Source organism: Lepidochelys kempii, chromosome 3 (genome assembly GCF_965140285.1).
Source record: "Lepidochelys kempii isolate rLepKem1 chromosome 3, rLepKem1.hap1, whole genome shotgun sequence".
Taxonomy (NCBI): Eukaryota; Metazoa; Chordata; order Testudines; family Cheloniidae; genus Lepidochelys; species Lepidochelys kempii.
In genome coordinates, this window is record NC_136382.1 from 135,615,280 (window position 1) to 135,635,757 (window position 20,478).

The window sequence follows — 20,478 nt, forward strand, 5'->3', positions numbered from 1 at the left end:
GCTCCGGCTGGATAAGGAGGTTGCACCTCTCCTCTTGAGGTTCGCTGATTCTCTCACTAGTCTGCACTGTTTAGGGGGAAAAGACGTGGTTTGCCACTGATCCTCCTACTCTGGTCTAGTTACTGGGGCAGCGAGAATAACAGATCCTTAACCTTCCCGCGGTGCCCGCCGGATGCCACCTATATGGTGGTGACCAAAAGGATCTGCTGCCCTGCCCCACAGGGTGACTGGGCTGGAAAACACCCTGTGGGAGAAGCCAACACTTCTGTGTTGAAAAACAATATGATAGCCGAGCCTCCGGGTTCGCAGCAAACTGCCCTCCATTGCGTTGAGAATTGTGGGTTTCTCTTGAACTGAGAAAAACTATTTACACTAAGAACAAAGACACTGCTAAGGCGCTTGCTGCAAGAGCGAGCAAAGTTCCAGCTAGCCATCATGGGCGGTTAAGAAGGAACTGAGGTGGTAGTGGGGTCAATGGGGCTCGATATTGGGCGCCTAGGCTGACCCTACAGACGCTGTTAGGGGAAAAATCTTCCAGCTGGTGTGCACGCGGCGCGCACACACCTGCTTGGAATGGATGTGAACAATCACTCAAAGAAGAACTGTGGCTTCCAGTTTCATAAAAACTCATTTACATCTGCCACAGAAATGTCTAAAATAATCAGAATTCATTGGTCAAACTGAAGTCTAACAAAGTTAACAACACGAGTGCTTCCTTAATACCTCCCCCTTTTTTACTGTTTTAAAATATGTATTTGCCCAATCTCTCATTTTTCAGATCATGCTTTTCTACTCCCCTCAGGATAAAGGGAGTATCTAGTAGTCAAAGTTACCAAATAGTTGTGAAGCTGAAAACAACTGGCAGCCTCAGGAGGACTGTGGAATTTTACCATTACATTTCAGAACAACAGAGGTGATTAAAACAGCTCAAGTTAGAATATAATCCTGTTAGCTAGCTGTACTGTAATTATAAGCTTTAAATGACAAGGAAAAATGCTGCAATTACTATGTCATCTGCCTTGTCATAGATTGTGAATAATTACTATCCTTGCTATGACACCCACTCCACTTATTCCTTTGCATCCAAAAATCAACAGATCCACACACATTTCTCAGCAACCCCGCCGCTTATCTCATAACATTATTCAGAGCCAGTTAGGGATATTTTCTACTTCCTTTTGAAAAAAAGGAAACAAAGTAATAGCTGATACAGTATGATACTTAAGTGTTTCAGCATTCTTTCTTGCTGAATTTTTCTACTCATGAAGGAGAGGAGATCTAACAGAGCTCAGAGTCTCTATTCATGGGACAACTATGGTGCAGCCAGTTGCGGCACTACATTCTCTTAACCTCTCTCAATTTTGATGACCTTCCTGGTTAGCAGGAATCAGCATCTTCCATAGACACCAGTAGTTGTTCTTGATGTGTCTCCTAGGTAGGAGCCATTACCTATATCAGCATCCTGATTCCATGCTGTGGGATCGATCCTCACCTTCTGTAGTCAGAAGACACCAAACTCAGTTTACTATTCTTCTACTGTAACTCATTCTTTAGGCTTATCATAAGCCATCAACAACAGCATTCCCCCCAGACACTGGTACACGTACCAGTATTGATGCTTCCAGCTTTTATGACTAGTAGAAGTCGTATCTCTCCCTCTCTTTAATGAGCTTCCTTGTTGGACTCCAGTGCATTGTCACTGCTTCCTTCTCTGATGGTCCACGGTGCTTGCTTTCTAGTCAGTTATAAACAATTTAATCTGCAATGAAGTATTGGCACCTCCAAATGCAACTTGTAGGACCACAAATCTTTGATATGAGCAGGCTCACATAACCTCTGCTGGTTACTGCATGTGAGGCAGTCACAGACAAGGTGATGTGCAATGGAGTCCTTTTTGTTTCTTTATGATGTATGAAGGTGGCCTAGAAAGTTTATTTTAAGAAAAACATTTTCCTTCCTTTTTTTCTTGTCATTAGAAATTCAGGTCTTATCTACTCTGGAAGACTGATCGGGTAGTGAAGCTATTTTTATTCAAACTATTTAAAAACCACTTGTTTTTTGTTAATGTCTATTTAACTTAAATAGTTAAGAAACACTTGGGGAAAAGGACATCTTTAACATTCAGCACTCCTACCTCTTCAGTTAAGATCTGCAAGAGCTCTAAATTCACATCTTGAGACTACCAATGAGTCTTTCAGTAAAGACAGGATAGACCAGATTTGTTATATCTGTTATTTCTAAGGTTAAAAAATAAAAAAAAGCAGGCAGAAAAAACCTCTTAACATCCCTTTTCAAGTTTTCTTTGATCATAAAAATAAGGCATAAACTCAACTGTTTTATCCTTTGCAAGTCACTTTTAGGCTACTATGCTAATACAGTTGCCATGAAAGCCCTGGAGCCACTGGTTTTTCAGCACCTTATAAACTGCTATGATACAAATTTCTGTTTAGTTTGACCTTAGATCAGGTACCAAAATGCATTTGGAGAACAAATGATTGGGCTTTTAAGCTATCCGGGCCTTAAGCCTGCCTCAGCTGTCCATAATTAAACTGACAACAAAAAAGCCTCATTTCCCTTCTGCCTTTGTTGTTTTATATTTAGTTACAGAGCATTACTTTGTACTTCTACACATTAAGTTGTCTCTACTACATTCCCTGAACAAGTCCTTATCAATAGCTAGGCTGTAGTTTGGTGCTGTAGCAGCTGTTTTAAGATAAGGCCTAGTAAATGAAATTAGGTTTGAGGGGAAAAAAGCCAACTGAAAACTGAGTTTTTGAAAAACGGGGATCTTAGTGCAGATACATGAGAACAAACAGATTTTCACTGAATGAAATGCAAATATGAATGTACATGTATACATGACAATTTCATCATCATGTAATAAAGAGGTGAAATACTTAAAGCTGTGTTTATATAGTTTTCAATGGAACTTTGCATAAGCAGTTTCCAATTATTGGTGAATAGATTTAGATAAAAGCACCAGTGATAATTGATATTCTGACTATTCACCTAAAAGCAAGAGTGCCTTTATTCACTCAGGATTACGAAAATGCCTGTATGACATTGAAATAGAAAGAAAATACTACATACATGTACATGATGCAGTTTTTAAATACACAATCACATATTTTTTCTCCCTCAGGTACCCTGCCTCATTTAGTGCATAGGATGGATTCACAAGGAGGTCAAGTTAAGGTTGCATGTGTAATCTTGTAACTGGCATTATCTAACAGTGCTTGGCTTTATAATTTAATAACTGTCTTTTAACTTTTTTTTACTGTAATATGTTGGAGTGTCACTTTAATTCTGGGGAGGTTATCACATCCAAAGATACTGTAACTTTTAAATGAGTGCTTTGAAGACTTACAGATTAAATGTAGCAATTTAGAAAATTAAACAAGAACTTTTCAGCTTCTTAATGACAACATTTGAGAATGGTATAAATTCTAGGGTAGTAGGTTTTATTCTGTTTTTTAAAATACAAAATGTGATTTCCTTGTATTCATTTTGCAATTATTTCAAATGTGTATTTGAACAACAGCTTGGCTGCTGTCCTCCTTCCATCTAGTCCTGCAGTAAATTCATTGTACTATTTGGGGGACAGAGTGGGTAAAAACTATGGGTGAGATTCTCACTCTGACACCATCCCCTGTATGTCAGGTAAGGGGGCGGAGCAACTTAAAACAGAAACTGAGGAAGACAGCTGTGAGGCAGCCATCTAAGAATCCCCTTGCAAGCACTGGCAAAGGAGGTGTGAAAGGTGCATCAAAGGTGGTCCTGCAGCTAGGATTCCAGACAGCATTGCAACCTATACGGCAGCCTCAGAAGGATGTAATAATTTAGCTCCACAGGGATGTCTAAATTATGGTGGGCCACTTAGCCCACAGAGAAGCCCAGAACTGGGAGAGCATAAAAAACCATGTTAGATCCCCTTCCCCTTGGGGTTTGAGTTCTGTGTTGTGCCTCTGATCTTTCTTGTATTAATCAATGACTATGTATTCATATGGAGATATTTGATATGCTTTATCAGTGCATTCAAGCTCTTCCTGTAGAGATGCATGGATTGGACAGACTCCACAAATGCGGTGGTTAAGATGATGGACCCAAATTTCCTCAACAATCACACCACAGTAAGTGAAAAGCGCTTAAATTTGGAAATGGAAAGAGTCAGAGATCCTTGTGTGTATAATTTAGATTTTGTACAGCCCTCAGATATTATGACGTCCAATGTGGCAAGGGCAAGTTGTTTGAAAAAGGAAAGAACAAGAGGCAGATTGACATATGATAAACCTCCCACTCTATGTGAGGTTAAAAATACTGTTTTAAAAGTCTCTTATCGACCTTTCATGTGTTCATGGAGGTTGGTCTTTATTACTAAAGAACACACATGATTATGGTGCTTCACAAACTCATTGAAATGTAGGTCTGAAAGGGACCTTGAGAAGTCATCAAGTCCAGCCCCGGGTGTCAGGAACTAGGCTGGCTCTCGACATGGTTGTGTGGCAACCAAATGAGCTTGGCTAGGCCCAACAAACCCTCATTTAAGTGACTGTGCTCCCTGACTGGACAGGGGGGCCAAGAGATCAGATCATCCTTTAAGCCTTTCGGCAACAGCAGCACATTGGCTGCTTAATGTGTTCCATACTCACTGCTGCACCAGACCTGCTTCCTGCACCAGCCTTTGCTCCAACTGATGCCTGCCCCTAACTACAGCCTTAGTCCCTTCCTTCTTCAGAACTCCTGGCTCCGACCAGTCCCTTGTCTACCGACCATGACTCCAGCTCTGCCCTTTGGTTCTGTTTTGACTCCCAGTTCTGATCATTATCTTGTCCCCTGATTTTGCCCCAGCCAATAGGCCAGATTCCTGTTCTGACCACTAAGTCACACCACCTACACACCGGTCTGACACCCTGCACTGAGGCAGGATCAAGTAAACCTAGACCATTCTTGACTCGTGTTTGTCCAAGCTGTTCTTAAAACCTCCAGTGATGGGGATTCTACAACCTCTCTTGGAAGCCTATTCCAGAGCTTAACTACCCTTGCAGTTAGAAAGTTTTTCCTAATACCTAACCTAACATCTCCTTTGCTGCAGATTATGCCAATTACTTCTTGTCCTACCTATAGTGGACATGAAGAATAATTGATAACAATCTTCTTTATAACGCATATCAGTAAGAAACAACATCTTTAACATCTCTGTAAATATTTTTGGAATGGGAGCTAGAATTAAGCATTTGCTTTCGGTCTTTAAAGAAAATAGGGAAAATATGTATATACAAATATTTTCCAAGTATCACCATTCCATGTGAAGGGTAAATAAATATTGCTGATTGTAGGAAAGCTACAAGCTAGCAATACTAAGATTATTCTAGATCATGCTACGCAATAACTAAACAGAAAAAGTAACCCTCATTTACCCAATGGATTATTTTTAAATATTCTATTCAAGTGCAGGTTGCATATTTAAGAAATTAAAGCCTATTAAAATTAACTTCTTGCAATGGAAACATTTATTGTACTCTTGCACATGAGAAATATGAGTAACGCATGAAATTTATGATGAAATTTGTAAAACGGTTGGTTGGAGGAAAATTTAATTAAACTGAAGTGGACTTGCTTAAAAACACTCCCTCTTCCCCCTCATCCTTTATTTACTGAAGGATATGATTTTCAGACATAGTGATTAGTGACTGTGTGTGCAACATGACATCTTAAAAGGAAGCTGATTTTCAGGGTGCTTGAAAAACCAGGCCCTTCTAAAGTGACTAATGATTCTGTGTGCCCAACTTGTCACCTTTTAAAATCTTGGCCTAATGGAAGACATAGGGAGAAATGAAGAGTAATAATTCTACACTTTTCAGCTAAAAAAATTATGAAAATTTCTCTAACCAATATAATCTCTTCACCCCACATGCTTAACAAATACAGTTAAAGGTGTAATATTTTACCCACAAAAAGATGTCCTCAAATATCAGATGCAGACAAATCTGGAGAAGCCAAAATGAAATATTGCATCATTCAGCTTAATTCCCCAGGGCAATGACAACTCTGCTGAACAAAATAAAGGTGAAATTGATTGTGTATTTTGTGTTTCATCTATGTTCAGTGGTAACACAGAGTGACAGAACAGTGATTTAGAAGAGTGATGCAAATGCTAACAGCCAAAATGTTCTAAAGGGCAGCCTCCTTTACTATTGGTGCAATCTGCAACTGCAGAAACCGCTTTCACCTCAACCCAAATGCTGTTGGGCTTTGTCTTGCCATCAGGAAGAAAAGAGCTTGTGGCTCCTTTAAGGTTCCCCCACACTGATTACGAGGGAGTGCAAAGAAGACAGTTTCCTGAGCCAAGGGCAACTGGATGAGGCTGACTCAGGTGGGATGCCAACCATCTTGTGTATTGTAGGAGGGAAGGTATTTATAGACGGTTCTCTCCAGAAATAATCTCTCTCACCATGGACAAGGAGCACTCACCCTCCCCACCCATGGGATCAAAGTAGGTCTGAGTTTTATGATCAGCTTTGGGCATTGCTCTAGTTGCCTTTTTCTTTTGGGGCTGAGAAGGAATTTTTCACTCACTGGCAGATTGGCTGGGGCAAGATGTTTTTTTTTGCCTTCCTTACAGCAGTTCAGGGCCCCAGTGGGGTATTTAATGAGGGTAGGTCAAGTTCTTGCATCTTAACAGCTATCCAGTGCAGGTCATCATTCCATAAGGGGTCCAGTTCCCTGATAAATTGGAGTTGGGAATCTGGGGGAAGGGAGTTGGCATTCCTAACGTCTGGTACAGCAATGAGACGATCTCCCCACCTCCTTTCACCCTCATAGAGGGGAGGGTGGTGGGGTCCCAGCAATGTGCAGTTTGCGTAGAGCTGATGACAGCCCTTCCAAATAGGTGGGAATGATTAAGGAAAGAATGACGATGTACACTATATGATTTATTGATGAATATTTCCCAGATGAGTTAATAAAATTGTGGCCTAATTAACCCACATCCCTTGAATCTTTCTTTCTTCCTGCCGGGTTAGGACAATGCATCTACATTTAACTGCAGGAGCAAATCTAAGTACCTGTGCCTCAAACCACCTGACTGTGGGTGCAGACCAGGTAGTTAGAGATGCAAGTACTTCTATTTTACCTGTTATTATTTGCTGATGTACACTGTGCCCACAAAAAAAAAAAAAAAAAGAAAAGAAAAAAAAAAGAAGTAGGCTGGGCATCAGTCCTTTGAGAAGTACCCTGCTTAAAGTCAGACAGAATCAATTATACATCATTGTTTTTTCATGTTATCATTCTTTGAACATTATTTCATATATCACATTGCAAAGTACTCCGATAAGGATTTTCTGAAGTACCAAAGTTGAAATTTTACGACACAAAAGTAAAGGGCAATTTCAGAACAATTGACTCAATTTACCTTTATCCTGTCCATGTATGCTTCCATTTTTAACTGCTCCACAGCTTTTCTTGCTTGAGATATATTGGTTGTGTTGTTATTAGACATGATTTCCTTCATTCTGTTTTCCCTAGAACAGTCAAAGTTAAAGCAATTGAAAAGTTGCTTTTCTAAACAAATTCTTACAGGCTTGGTTAAGAGTACACTTATCTAATGTAATATAGCGATCAGACTACAGTTAACTCTCCCTAGACTGATAAAATAAAACTGAATGTAAAGTTACCATTGCTAGACTGCATATCTATAAATGTAAACCACAGAAGGTGAGGAAATAAACAGTTGTTCAACAATCCATCTATACTCAATTCCCCTGTACATTAGCTACCATCCTCCCCACATATTTGCACCCTCAACCACAACTCTGAGCATAACTAATATGCCAAATCACAAATGCAAGTTTCTACACAAAAACTACTTAATTTAGATTGCTAACACAGATCATCCATTCACATAATACAAATACATCTGAACCACCATTTGCAATTTTATTCCAGGCCTCGCTTACACACACTAATACAAAGCCACATACAGTTCTTTTGTACATATGATTTATGAAAACCACACCATCCTGATATCAGTCATCAAAACAGATTACTTTTTAAGCAATAAGAACAGTCAGTTAAGACTGCTCACAGGTTGTTCAGGAAACGTGCTAGAGATGAGTAGTGGAAGAGAAGCAATCAAGGTTGTAAAGGGGAACTAAGGAGTTGAGCATAGATGGAGTGTTCAACTAGGTAAGTTCATGTAGGATCGGTCCATCAGTGGCTATTAGCCAGGATGGGCAGGGATGGTGTCCCTAGTCTCTGCTTGCCAGAAGCTGGGAATGGGTGACAGGGGGATGGATCACTTGATGATTATCTGTTCTGTTCATTCCCTCTGTGGCACCTGGCAGTGGCCACGGTTGGAAGACAGGATACTGGGCTAGATGGACCTTTGGTCTGACCCAGTATGGCTGTTCTTATGTTCAAAGACTTAACTGCTTATTTCCTTGGTTTTTATGGTTTCCATGATTGGGATATGTACTTTACCAGCCTAAACACAAAACAAACCCCCATGAAGTGTAGGAATTACCCTGTTTTTAAAGACAAATAATTATGTATTAACCTTGATACCTGTCTGCAAACTATGAAGGTAACAAAGATAAGATGGGTGAGATAGAATCTTTTATTGGACCAACTTCTGTTGGTGAGAGAGAGAATCTTAGAGCTTATACAGCGCTCTTCTTCAGGTCAGGGAAAGGTACTCAGTGTCACAGTGAAAGACAAGGTGAAATAGATTGTTCAGCATAAAGTGTTAACACGTTACAAGAAACCGTTCAAGGTGAAGTGGGTGGTTAACACCTCCACAGTCACAGGACAGAAGGTTAATAGGTTACAGATTGTTGTAATAAGCCATAAATCCACTGTTTTTGAGTCTGTGATTTTTAGTGTCTAGCAATGCTAGGAATTTAAGCTTCCAGGCCTGTCTTTTGAAGGTGTTGTGCAGGTTTCCTCTGAGGATGATGACAGAGGTCACACATGGAATGATCATTCAGTGAAGAGTTCACCAACAGGTGATACGGTGTTTTTGTCTTTTATCATTTTTCTGTCAGAGTGTAGTGATTTTTTCGTTTCATCCACACAGTTGTTCTTGGGGCATTTAGTGTACGCACTACTGGGTTTACACTGGCTCTGGTGGCGCCAGGCCCAGGGGCCCACAAAGGGTTAATCCAGCCGGGCCACAGCCCAGCAATGTGAAGAGTCAGCAACTTCTGTGTGCCAGATGAAACACTAAGCAGCCTGGGGAGTGCAGTGCAGAGGTGCAAAAGGGACTGTCTGTTCCAGGGTGTGCTGGGAGTTGTAGTTTGCATGCCACTGTGTTCCACTGGGGCCCTGGGACCTGCGCTGCCAGCTACACTACTAGTCCCAGAATGCCCCATGCCATGCTACCAGCCACCCCAGCTGAAGTGGTCGGAGGGGACCAAAAAGAAATCCCAAACAAGGAAATGGTCTGGTGCAGGGAGAGGGTTCCCGGTGCTAATCCCGCTGCACTCCTCCCCTCCCCCACTCTCCTGGGGTGGCGGGGAGCTGGGGGCAGCCCCCCAGCGAATGTGATGCCTGGGGCCTCCTGGGCACTGTCTCGACCCTGCACTTCAGGGTGGGGGTTGGTTGTCTGTGGTCCCTGGGAGCAGGGTGGGCAGTGACAGCGGGGCTTGTCAGTGCTGGCTGGCACATCCCCTGCCAGTGGAAATGCCCAGAAATTGCCCCCCTGCACTCTGGGGAGGGGGCACAGCCCAGTGTTGAGGGAAAGAGGCAGTTGTGGGGCAAGTCGGGGTGCGAGGGTGGAGCTGGCAGTGACTCCATGTGGGGGGCTGTAGGAGAAGCAGGATGTTAAGGTGTGGGTTGGCTCAGTGTTTGTGGGGGGGGGGGTAGTAGAAGGGAGGGAGATGACAGCCCTGGGGTGAAAGTGTGTGAGGGGGTGGGCAGTAGCAGGGAGATTGAGGAGAGCCTTTGTTAGGGGGTTAGTTGTGTGGGATGGGGACAGTAGGAGGGATGGGGGGGGGAAGAGCCCAGGTGTGAAGATTGGGGTAGGAGCTTGAGCCTGGATTGTGGTAGCCTTTGTGCTAAAGTGTGTTTTCTCTCAGTGGCCCTTTCTCCCTGCAAAAGATGGGCACCAGCAATTTTCCTCCCCACACTCCTACCCAAAGTTTTGTAAACATTATTGTACCAAAGTAGAAAATGCAACTTTCAAAAAATGTATTTACGAAACATAACTTTGGGTGGAGGAGGTGGTGGTAGGGATATGGAGGTGCGACACCACTGACTGCTACATCCAGGCTTAATATGGCTCATAAGTGTGCTCATTAAGCACTTGTGTTCAGGGCCCCAAGCAGGCCCTGAGTGTTTAAAGGAAAAAGACAAAACTAACAAACAACCCCCATCCCACACAAACCAAATTCAGTGGTATTCTGGGTACATTGATGTTAGCCCAGTTTGTTCTCTGCGGGCTGAGTGGAGGTCTCAGTGTGGCTTCAAATATCTTATTTTGTTTTTCGAATAAATGTTTTCATCCCCATCCCAGCAATACCACATTTACTATGGCATCAATAGTGCTGTCATGCCGGGCCCACACTTGGAAGGGGCTCATCACAACCACACGGGGGCCCACAAATATGTTTGGCACTGGGCCCACAAAAAGTTAATCCGGCCCTACGTGTACTGGATGAGTTACGTCACCTATTGTGATGGGCATTCATAGGGCAAATAGGTCTTGAAAGTGGGGGGTTATTGATCACAGTAGCGGCAGAGGTATGTCTGCAGGTTTTGCGTCTGTTGTTCTGGCAGGGTCTAGTGCTGTTTTGAGTTGGTGGGTCCTGGTCTGTGGGGAGCTTGCTTCTCATGATGAGCTTGGTGAGGTTTAGGGGTTGTTAAAAGATCAGATAAGGGGGATTTGGGAAAGATTTTCTTTCAGAATGGGGTCTCCATTGAGTAGGGGTTATAGTTCTTTAATGATACCCCAGATGGATTCCACATCTTAACACTTAAGACTGTATTCACCAAATAAGGAAACTCCATCAGAGAAGTAGCTTGCATCATAGATCAGGCCACCCAAATACTCCAAGAGAACGTTATAGGCCTGGCTTGACATAAGGAACTTGCCTCATTTCTTAGTGAGCATAATTTAGGGTGACCAGATGTCCCAATTTTACAGGGACAGTCCCGATTTTTGGGTCTTTTTCTCACATAGGCACCTATTACCCTCTACCTCCTGTCCCAATTTTTGACACTTGCTATCTGGTCAGCCTAGCATAACTGGGAAAGTGAATGAAAGGTTAAGTTGTAAATAGGGACTTGACAAACAGTATGCCGGGAGTCAGGATGTTTGTGCAAGCAAAGATAAGCAGCAACATCTTGATGGTAGTAACGATGGACAAGATTACATTCCAGGTTTAAGATCAGTTTCCAGGACACAGTACATGGACAGAACATGGTATACAGGGATTGGTTCTTGCCAAGTAACCAATCCAATAATGTGTGAATTAATGTACAGCAAATGCAATGTAATGTGTAAATGTATATAAAGGAAGACGTTATCTGTGTAACTTTGGATGAGCGGTACACATATCTAATCCCCTAACGCTTGAGTCTAATCAGTTCAGTGTAGCTTTGCTGTATGCCATTGCCAAATAAAGGAACCTGAGTGATGAAATCCAGAGTCAAATTGAGTTTTTGGATCCCAGAGAACTGGATCAAGTGTTTTCTCAGTATTGGACATGGTGCTCTGGCTAAGCCAAGTGGAAAATATCTCAGAGGAAATCCCAACAAACCTGCTTCAATATGAAAAAAACCCCAACCATCTCACCACATGCTCCTAGTTGTCACCTATAACCCCCCCACTGGTGGTGTGCTTTTTGGACCTGAAGTTGGTAGAGTGGAAGCAGGGCTATATCAGAGGTAAGCAAGGGAAAACAGGGGGTCGTGAGAAGGAGCTCTGCTCCAGCAAGGCAAGGGGAACTCGACTACCACATCCAACTCTGGCTCATCCTTAGTGCCCCACCCCCAAACAGGCTGTTGTGCACAGATTTACTCCATGCATTTTGAATACCCTTGTATCTCTCCCTGTCTCCTGGAAGAGCTGCTGCATGGTACACCTCGGGAGGAGATGCTGAGGGAGCCTAGGGTTGAACATGGTCAGGGGATTGGGGGAGCCCAGGGCTCTCCAGACGGCCTGTAACATTAGGGAGCCAAGTTTCTTTGTGCCAAAGAACTGGAAATTGAAAGGTTACCCTGAAACTGCTGCTTCTGCTCCCACATGTACTGATGTAGTAGGACCTTGGGGAGCGGAGCTGAGAGTCTTTGGTCTGAGGCTTCAACACAGACACACATTGGTGTCAGGCATGTTGGAGAGCTGTGGCAGCAGCACTAGATAGCATACAGACACTAAGTTCAGATATCAGTGCTTAAAGGGATCCCCCCTACAGTGGTACTGCACAGTGAATGAGGGGACAAAAGATATGTTTTGTGCAATGCAACAGTTCACTACTATGTCATCTCCAGAAACCTGGGTTCAAGTCTTGACTGGAAATCACAAATGTAAGTGTGCTTGGGTAGTTTTATCCAAGTCCCCCAATTTGCATACAATTCAGTAAAATTATACTCTGGGAGGAATTCTGTTTTACTGCATGTGCATAATAAATGAGCCACGCATTTTTAAGTTTTTGAGCAGAAATAAGCTTGTGCCGAAATGTTGCTTCAGTTCTGCCTTTTGCCCACCAGAAGGCGCTGTGGCGCAAGAACAGCAGAAGCTCCTAGCAGAAAAATAACTTCTGCAGTTATGCCTTTTGCTCACCAGAGGGTGCTGTGGCAACAGAACACAGGAACAGCTCCCTGCCAGCGAGGGAAGAGAAAGAGCCTGCCTTCTTCGCAGCACCTGTCAGGCCAGGTCAGGAGACAGGGGCTATGGGGAAAACAGACAACGTGGGGTGCTGGGGGGATGTCAGACAGGGGCTCATAAGGGCTAGTGTGGGAGGACAGATTGGGGCAGGGGCTGAATGGGAGTGGAAGCACAGGGCCACATGGTGATGGGGGAGGAGGCGCAAAGCCACATAGGGGTAAGGGGGTGGCTGAGTGAGGGCACAGACCACATAGGAACAGGGGGAGGCAGCACAGAGCCACATAGGGATGGGGGGGAGTGGGTGTCTGAGTGGGGGTGGAGAGACATGTGGACAGGGACTGCAAGGACACATGGGGTGGTGCAGGAACACACTGGGATGGGGCAGATGTGCCTGACTGAACAGAAGAGGTTAGGGGTCAGCCAGGGTCTGCATGGGGGAAGCTCTCTAACAATCCCTCCCCGCCCCCACAAAAAACCTATTCCATACTTTTCCCACCCATACCCAACAGCCCTCCAAGTTCACACCTAGGCTCCTTTCCAGAAATTGACTACCCCCTCCCTCAGCTCCTCCATTACCCCTAACTCGCCCAAGCCTTTGCACTGCTTCTGAGGGGTGAGGGAAATACAGTTCTGGATTGTAATTTAAGTGAATTATTACTCCGGGTTCTGTATTAATATTCCTAGTAAGGAATCTATTTGTCAAAAAAACATTTCCTGAATCTTTTTTGTTGTCTGTATTGTTACAGACATACTTGCTGACATGTACTGTGAAATAAATGACCAAAAATAATTGAAACTGGTGTGATTATATTGTGTTATTTTGACAAATAAAATATGCAGAATTTTAAAATACTGTGTGCAGAATTTTTAGGCACAGAATTCCCCCAGGAGTAAAATTAGTTTCTGCTTTAAGACCGAATCCAACATCCATTGAAATCAGTGGAAAGACTCCAATTATTAATTACTCAAGTATTAAGAGGCAATGAGCATTTCAGATGCATTAGTATTGACATCCAGTGAGATCTACCATAATGGTGACAATGTCCCAGTCAGAATATATATATTTGTATAAGGCCATAGATGTGCATGGCACTTTACAGGTATAAAGTGAAACAAGTTTCCTGCCCCATGGAGCTTAAAAATCAAATATACAAGTTAAATGATGAGTAAATACAATATACAGGCATTTCTGGGTGGGAAGTGGGTGATTGGGGGGGAGCCTAAGTTCCCTGTAAGGTGCGCGGCAGCACAGCAGCCTATTTAGCGTGGTGCAGGCGCTCAGGGAACCCACCCAGCTGACCTGTCGCAGCCAGGGAAGGGGCGCGCCATACGCGCTGACTTCCCCTCTAGTCAGAGGGAGCTCTACCCCCATCTGTCACAAGCCCCGCCCCCACTCCACCTCTTCCCTACCTCCTCCCCCTAGCGTGCCCGGAGCTTCCTACATACCGTGAAACAGCTGTTCGCGGTGGACCAAAGGCACTGGGAGGGAAGGAGGGAGAGGAGTTGGTCAGTGGGGGCCACTGGCAGGTGAGAAGTGCTGGAGCACCCACTACTTTTTCTCTCTGGGTGCTCCAGCCCTAGAGCACCCATGAAGTCAGTGCCCCTCCCTCAGCCCCAACCCTGCTGCGGCTAGGGGAAGGGCGGCCCAAACTCAGCCCCGGACCTGCTGTGGCCAGGGGAGAGGAGCCTATTCTGTGGCCCCAGCCCTGGAGCTGCTTCAGTGGGGAGAGGTTCCTCTCCCCACCCAGCCCAGGTGCTGCAGTGGGGAGAGAGAGTTGGGGAAGAGTCCTCCCTCCCCAACATAGCCCCAGAGCACTCTCCTGCCCCCCAAACCCTTCATGCCCACACCCCCTGCTGGAGTCCTCACACCACTGCACCCCAACCCTCTGCCCCAGTCCTGAGCCCCCTCCCACACTCTGAACCCCTCAGCTCAACCCCCACCCAATGAATTTTGTTATGTGCACCAATATGAAGGTGATGTGGCCTGAAGGTGTCTACTATGAAGGGAAAAGTGATGGTGGCGTGGAAGAGGTGAACCTCTTCATGACCCTTGGGCATATGCAGTGACAGCAGATCAAGGAGCTGTGCACTAGCTACGCGCCGACATTCTCAGCCACCCCAGGACTGACTGAACGGGCATACCACTCCATTGACACAGATAATGCTTACCCAATTAAAGTCCAACCATCCTCAAGCTAAAACTGCTATAGAACGGGAGATCCTGGATATGCTACAGATGGGTGTAATCCGCCCCTCTGGCGGTGCATGGGCATCTCCAGTGGTTCTAGTTCCCAAACTAGATGGGGAGATACAGCATTTAGCTTACGGTAGTCCATGCAAAAACGTAACTCGCCCAGACAACTATCCAATGCCATGCACAGATGAACTGCTGGAGAAACTGGGACGGGCCCAGTTCATCTCTACCTTGGACTTAACCAAGGGGTACTGGCAGGTACCGCTAGATGAATCCGCCAAGGAAAGGTCAGCCTTCATTACACATGTCGGGCTGTAAGAATTTAACGTACTCCCTTTCGGGCTGCGGAATGTACCCACCACCTTCCAAAGACCTGTAGATGGTCTCCTAGCGGGATTGGGAGAATATGCGGTCGGCTGCCTTGACAATGTGGCCATATTTTCGGATTCCTGGGCAGAATACCTGGAACATCTACAAAAAGCCTTCGCACGCATAAGGGAGGCAGGACTAACCATTAAGGCTAAGAAGTGTCAAACAGAGTGACTTACCTTGGACACCAGGTGGGTCAAGGAACTATCCACCCCCTACAGGCCAAAGTGGATGCTATCCAAAAGTGGCCTGTCCCAAAGTCAAAGAAACAGGTCCAACCTTCCTTAGGCTTGGCCGGATATTACAGGCGATTTGTACTGCAATACGGCCAAATCGCCGCCCCACTGATAGACCTAACCAAAAAAGAAACAGCCAAATGCCGTTCAGTGGACCGAAGAGTGTCAGAAGGCCTTTAATCAGCTTAAAGCGACACTCATGTCTGACTCTGTACTAAGGGCCCCAGACTTTGACAAACCATTCCTAGTAACCACAGATGCGTCCGAGCGTGGTGTGGGAGCAGTTTTAATGAAGGAAGGACCAGATCAAGAATTCCATCCTGTAGCGTTTCTCAGCAAGAAGCTGTCTGAGAGGGAAAGCAACTGGTCAGTCAGTGAAAAAGAATGTTATGTCATTGTCTACGCTCTGGAAAAGCTACGCCCATACATTTGGGGACAGCGTTTCCACCTGTAAACCGACCATGCTGTGCTACAGTGGCTTCATACCACCACGGGAAATAACAAAAAACTTATTCGGTGGAGTTTAGCTCTCCAAGAGTTTGATTTCGACATACAACACATCTCACGAGCTTCTAACAAAGTGACTGATGCACTCTCCCGTGAAAGTTTCCCAGAATCAACTGGTTAAAATCATCCTTGAGATGTGGAAAATATTGTTAGCCTTTATAATCTTGGTAGTATATTTAGAGGTGCATGGTTTCAGAGTAGCAGCAGTGTTAGTCTGTATTCACAAAAAGAAAAGGAGTACTAGTGGCACCTTAGAGACTAACCAATTTATTTGAGCATAAGCTTTCGTGAGCTACAGCTCACTTCATTGGATGCATTCAGTGGAAAATACAGTGAGGAGCATGTGTCTTCTTAACTCTGTTTTCTCCTAGAGCTCCAGGAAGAAATCACAGCCAGTGTTTCACCCTATCTGTGATTTGGGGGGCGTGTCATAAATATAAAGGGAAGGGTAACCACCTTTCTGTATACAGAACTATAAAATCTCTCCTGGCCAGAGGCAAAACCCCTTCACCTGTAAAGGGTTAAGAAGCTAAGATAACCTCGCTGCACCTCACCAAAATGAACAATGAGGAGACAAGATACTTTCAAAGCTGGATGGGGGGAGAAACAAAGGTTCTCTCTATCTGTGTGAGGCTTTTGCCGGGACCAGGTCAGGAATGCTCTTCAGAACTTCTGTTAAGGTAGTAAGTAATCTAGCTATAAATGCATTAGATTTTCTTTTGTTTAATGGCTGGTAAAATAGCTGTGCTGAATGGAATGTATATTCCCGTTTTTGTGTCTTTTTGTAACTTAAGGTTTTGCCTAGATGGATTCTCTATGTTTTGAATCTGATTGCCCTGTAAGGTATTTACCATCCTGGTTTTACAGAGGTGATTCTTTTACTTTTTCTTTAATTAAAATTCTTCTTTTAAGAGCCTGATTGTTTTTTCATTGTTCTTAAGATCCAAGGGGTTGGGTCTGTGTTTACCTATGCAAGTTGATGAGGATTTTTATCAAGCCTTCCCCTGGAAAGGGGGTGTAGGGTTTGGGGGGATATTGTGAGGGGAAGACGTCTCCAAGTGGGGTCTTTCCCTGTTCTTTGTTTAACACACTTGATGGTGGCAGCATAGGGGTTCAAGGAAAAGGCAAAGTTTGTACCTTGAGGAAGTTTTTAACCTAAGTTGGTAAGAATAAGCTGAGGGGATCTTTCACGCAGGTCCCCACATCTGTACCCTAGAGTTCAGAGTGGGGAAGGAACCTTAACATGTAACTCTCGTTACAGTGTGTATGGTAACACCCATTGTTTCATGTTCTCTGTGTATATAAATCTCCCCACTGTATTTTCCACTGAATGCAGCCGATGAAGTGAGCTGTAGCTCACGAAAGCTTATGCTCAAATAAATTTGTTAGTCTCTAAGGTGCCACAAGTACTCTTTCTTTTTGCGGATACAGACTAACACGGCTGTTACTCTGAAACCTTTCAGATTCAAGTTGGCTTTTCTGCTTATATGGCAGCATGATCCAGTGGTTCAATGCTGGACTGGGAGTCTGGAGAACAGAGCTCTAAATCGCAGCTCTGTACTGGACCTGCTCCTTCCAAATCCCTTGACTTCTATGCCTCAGGTTCCCTATCTGTAAAAGTGGGGTGAGGATATATACCCTTGTTTGTAAAGGGTTATGAGATCTAGGAATATAAAGTGCTTACAAGTACAAAGAATGATATGCAATATAATATTACAGGGTCATAAGCAACTGTCTCCTGTCATTGTTTTGTCCACTGATAGCAGATAATCTTCATTTTGTTTTGATCCTCTGTTGGCTACGTGATAGAAGAGGCAGATCCATTTCTATATTTTTTTGCCATAGCACTTAAGTCCCGAGACAAAACTAGAAAGCTAATTTTATTTGAATTTTAAAAAAAAGTTATTAAACTCAGCTGAATTAAATGGCACGAGCAAACCAGCAAATTCTGGTTCCAACTGTTTTTTCAGAAATTCAGTCACCCAACCTGTACAGCAAGACACAAAGTTACAAGCATTACATCACACCATCAGAGCTCACTGGCTGATTATAGCTAGAAAGCACGGCACTATTTCTAGCTCTGATTTCGAAAGATATTTAGGCATCTAATGATTCTAATATAGTTGCCTAGGCACTCTTGAAAATCCACTAAGTGCCAAAATACTTTTAAAAATCTGTCCCTAAGCCTCACAGTGGTGTCACACATACATACACACACACACACCCTTCCCAGTACTCTGAAAAAGCAAGATTTTCTGGAAGCAAGAACTTGCACAGTAGAACAATAGAAACACAGGAATGGTCCTACTCGGTCTATTCCAATATGCTGTTTGGGACATTCAGTGGCTAGGGCCAGAGGTGTAACAGAAAGCTGTAAACCTGGATGGCCTTGTTATCTAATTATGTGTCCAATCTCTTTTTGAAATCCGCTAAAAATTAAATACGGTTCTCACAAATAACTTCACAGTACGGTTTTCCTCAGTTCCATGTGCACAAAGCTACCAGGCCAACTGCACCTCTGATCACTCTTGGTCTCTTCAAGTGGACCCCATTCGGGTCTCAAGCCTCTAGCTATCACCTGTCTCAGGGTGAATTCACACGATTCTTCCACACTCAGACTGGGCTTTGGACTGCATCCCCTGCCACTAACCATGATTATCTCAGCATAGCTGACAGGCTCAGACCCTGCAGTTCTGTTTCCTTGGGGAGCAATGACTGGTATCCAGTAACCAAAGAGCCTCCTTAAAGCAAAGTATTATTTTATTTAGAAAAAAAGGATGCTAGAGAATACAGACTTTGAAGATGGTTTATTGTTTTATTTACAGTCGTATAGACAGTGCTTTGAAGCTGAGGCTTGGGCTGAAGCTCAGGAACTGAAGCCTGTGGGGGAAGAGGGGCTGTTGTGGGCTTGAGAGAGAGAGAGAGTTCCAGCCCAAGCTGCAACTTTTACTCCTGGGGGAATTCTGTACCAAAAAATTAAAAATTCTACACACAATATTTTAAAATTCTGCAAATTGTGTGTGTCAAAATAACGCTCTATTTCAATTATCTTGGTAATTTATTTCAATATATCTGTCAGCAAGTATGTCTTTGACAATACAGAAACTAAAAAAAATTCCCCAGGAGTAGAGAGTTAAAGAAACACCTATGACAACCCAGTTCCTGCTTCTCTGCCCCCTCACCCTCAGAGCCCAGCCAGGGGGCCACACACTCACACACACAGAGCCCAGCAGTGGGGCCCCCTGGGTCCACACACTCACACCCCCTACCCCACACAGGCCAGCCATGGCCCACCCCCAGCGACCCACACACTCACACCCCTAACCCCCAGAACCCAGCCACGCCCCCCCAGATACTCACACTCTTTATTCCCCAGAGCCCAGGTGCAGCCCCCCTGAGCCAGCCACTCACATCCTCCACCCCCCAGCCCAGACACTTACACCCCCTACCCCTCAGAGCCCAGCTGACCCTCGGGCCAGACACTCACAGACCCTACCCTCCTAGAGCCCAGGGATCCAGAAGAAGAAACAACCTGCTGCTGAGTCCCAGGTTTGCACAGATTTCAGAGTAACAGCCGTGTTAGTCTGTATTCGCAAAAAGAAAAGGAGTACTTGTGGCACCTTAGAGACTAACCAATTTATAGGAGAGTGAGTTTGTGTGTGTATGGGGGTGGGGGGGATGTGAGAAAACCTGGATTTGTGCAGGAAATAGCCCAACTTGATTGTCATGCACATTATGTAAAGAGTTGTCACTTTGGATGGGCTATCACCAGCAGGAGAGTGAATTTGTGTGGGGGGGTGGAGGGTGAGAAAACCTGGATTTGTGCTGGAAATGGCCCACCTGATGATCACTTTAGATAAGCTATTACCAGCAGGACAGTGGGGTGGGAGGAGGTATTGGTTCATATTCTCTGTGTATATATAAAGTCTGCTGCAGTTTCCACGATATGCATCTGATGAAGTGAGCTGTAGCTCACGAAAGCTTATGCTCTAATAAATTGGTTAGTCTCTAAGGTGCCACAAGTACTCCTTTTCTTTTTAGGTTTGCACAGAGTTTCCTGCGCACCGCTGCCTCCTTCCTTCAGGGCATGCTGGGAACTGCAACTGCTAGGAACCCTTCAGTTCCCTCCCCCTGGCTTTGTCTTCTATTTGCGAGCTGGGCTCTGCCCCTAGTGGCAACCAACATCTCTGCAGCCCATTTCTATGGAGAAAAAAGGAAATTCTGTGCACACAACATGAATTTCTGCAAAATCCTGCATTGCGCAGTGGCTCAGAATCCCCCCCGGAGTAAACGTCAAAGAGCTGTCTACATAGCTATTTTTAAAGAGCAAGCATGAGTCCCGCTAGCCC

General features: G+C 44.4%; 1 protein-coding gene across 3 annotated transcripts in view; it reads right to left on the reverse strand.

Annotated features, from left to right (window-relative positions):
- The window catches only part of GNG4 (G protein subunit gamma 4), a 41,171-nt gene that overhangs the window by 11,364 nt on the left and 9,329 nt on the right, over positions 1 to 20,478 (reverse strand). For all 3 annotated transcript variants that reach the window (XM_073338153.2, XM_073338155.2, XM_073338154.2), the window contains exon 2: positions 7,412 to 7,520. In XM_073338153.2, the coding sequence (XP_073194254.1) occupies positions 7,412 to 7,510 (99 nt within the window). In that variant the 5' untranslated portion in view covers positions 7,511 to 7,520. The remainder of the gene's footprint in view (positions 1 to 7,411; positions 7,521 to 20,478) is intronic.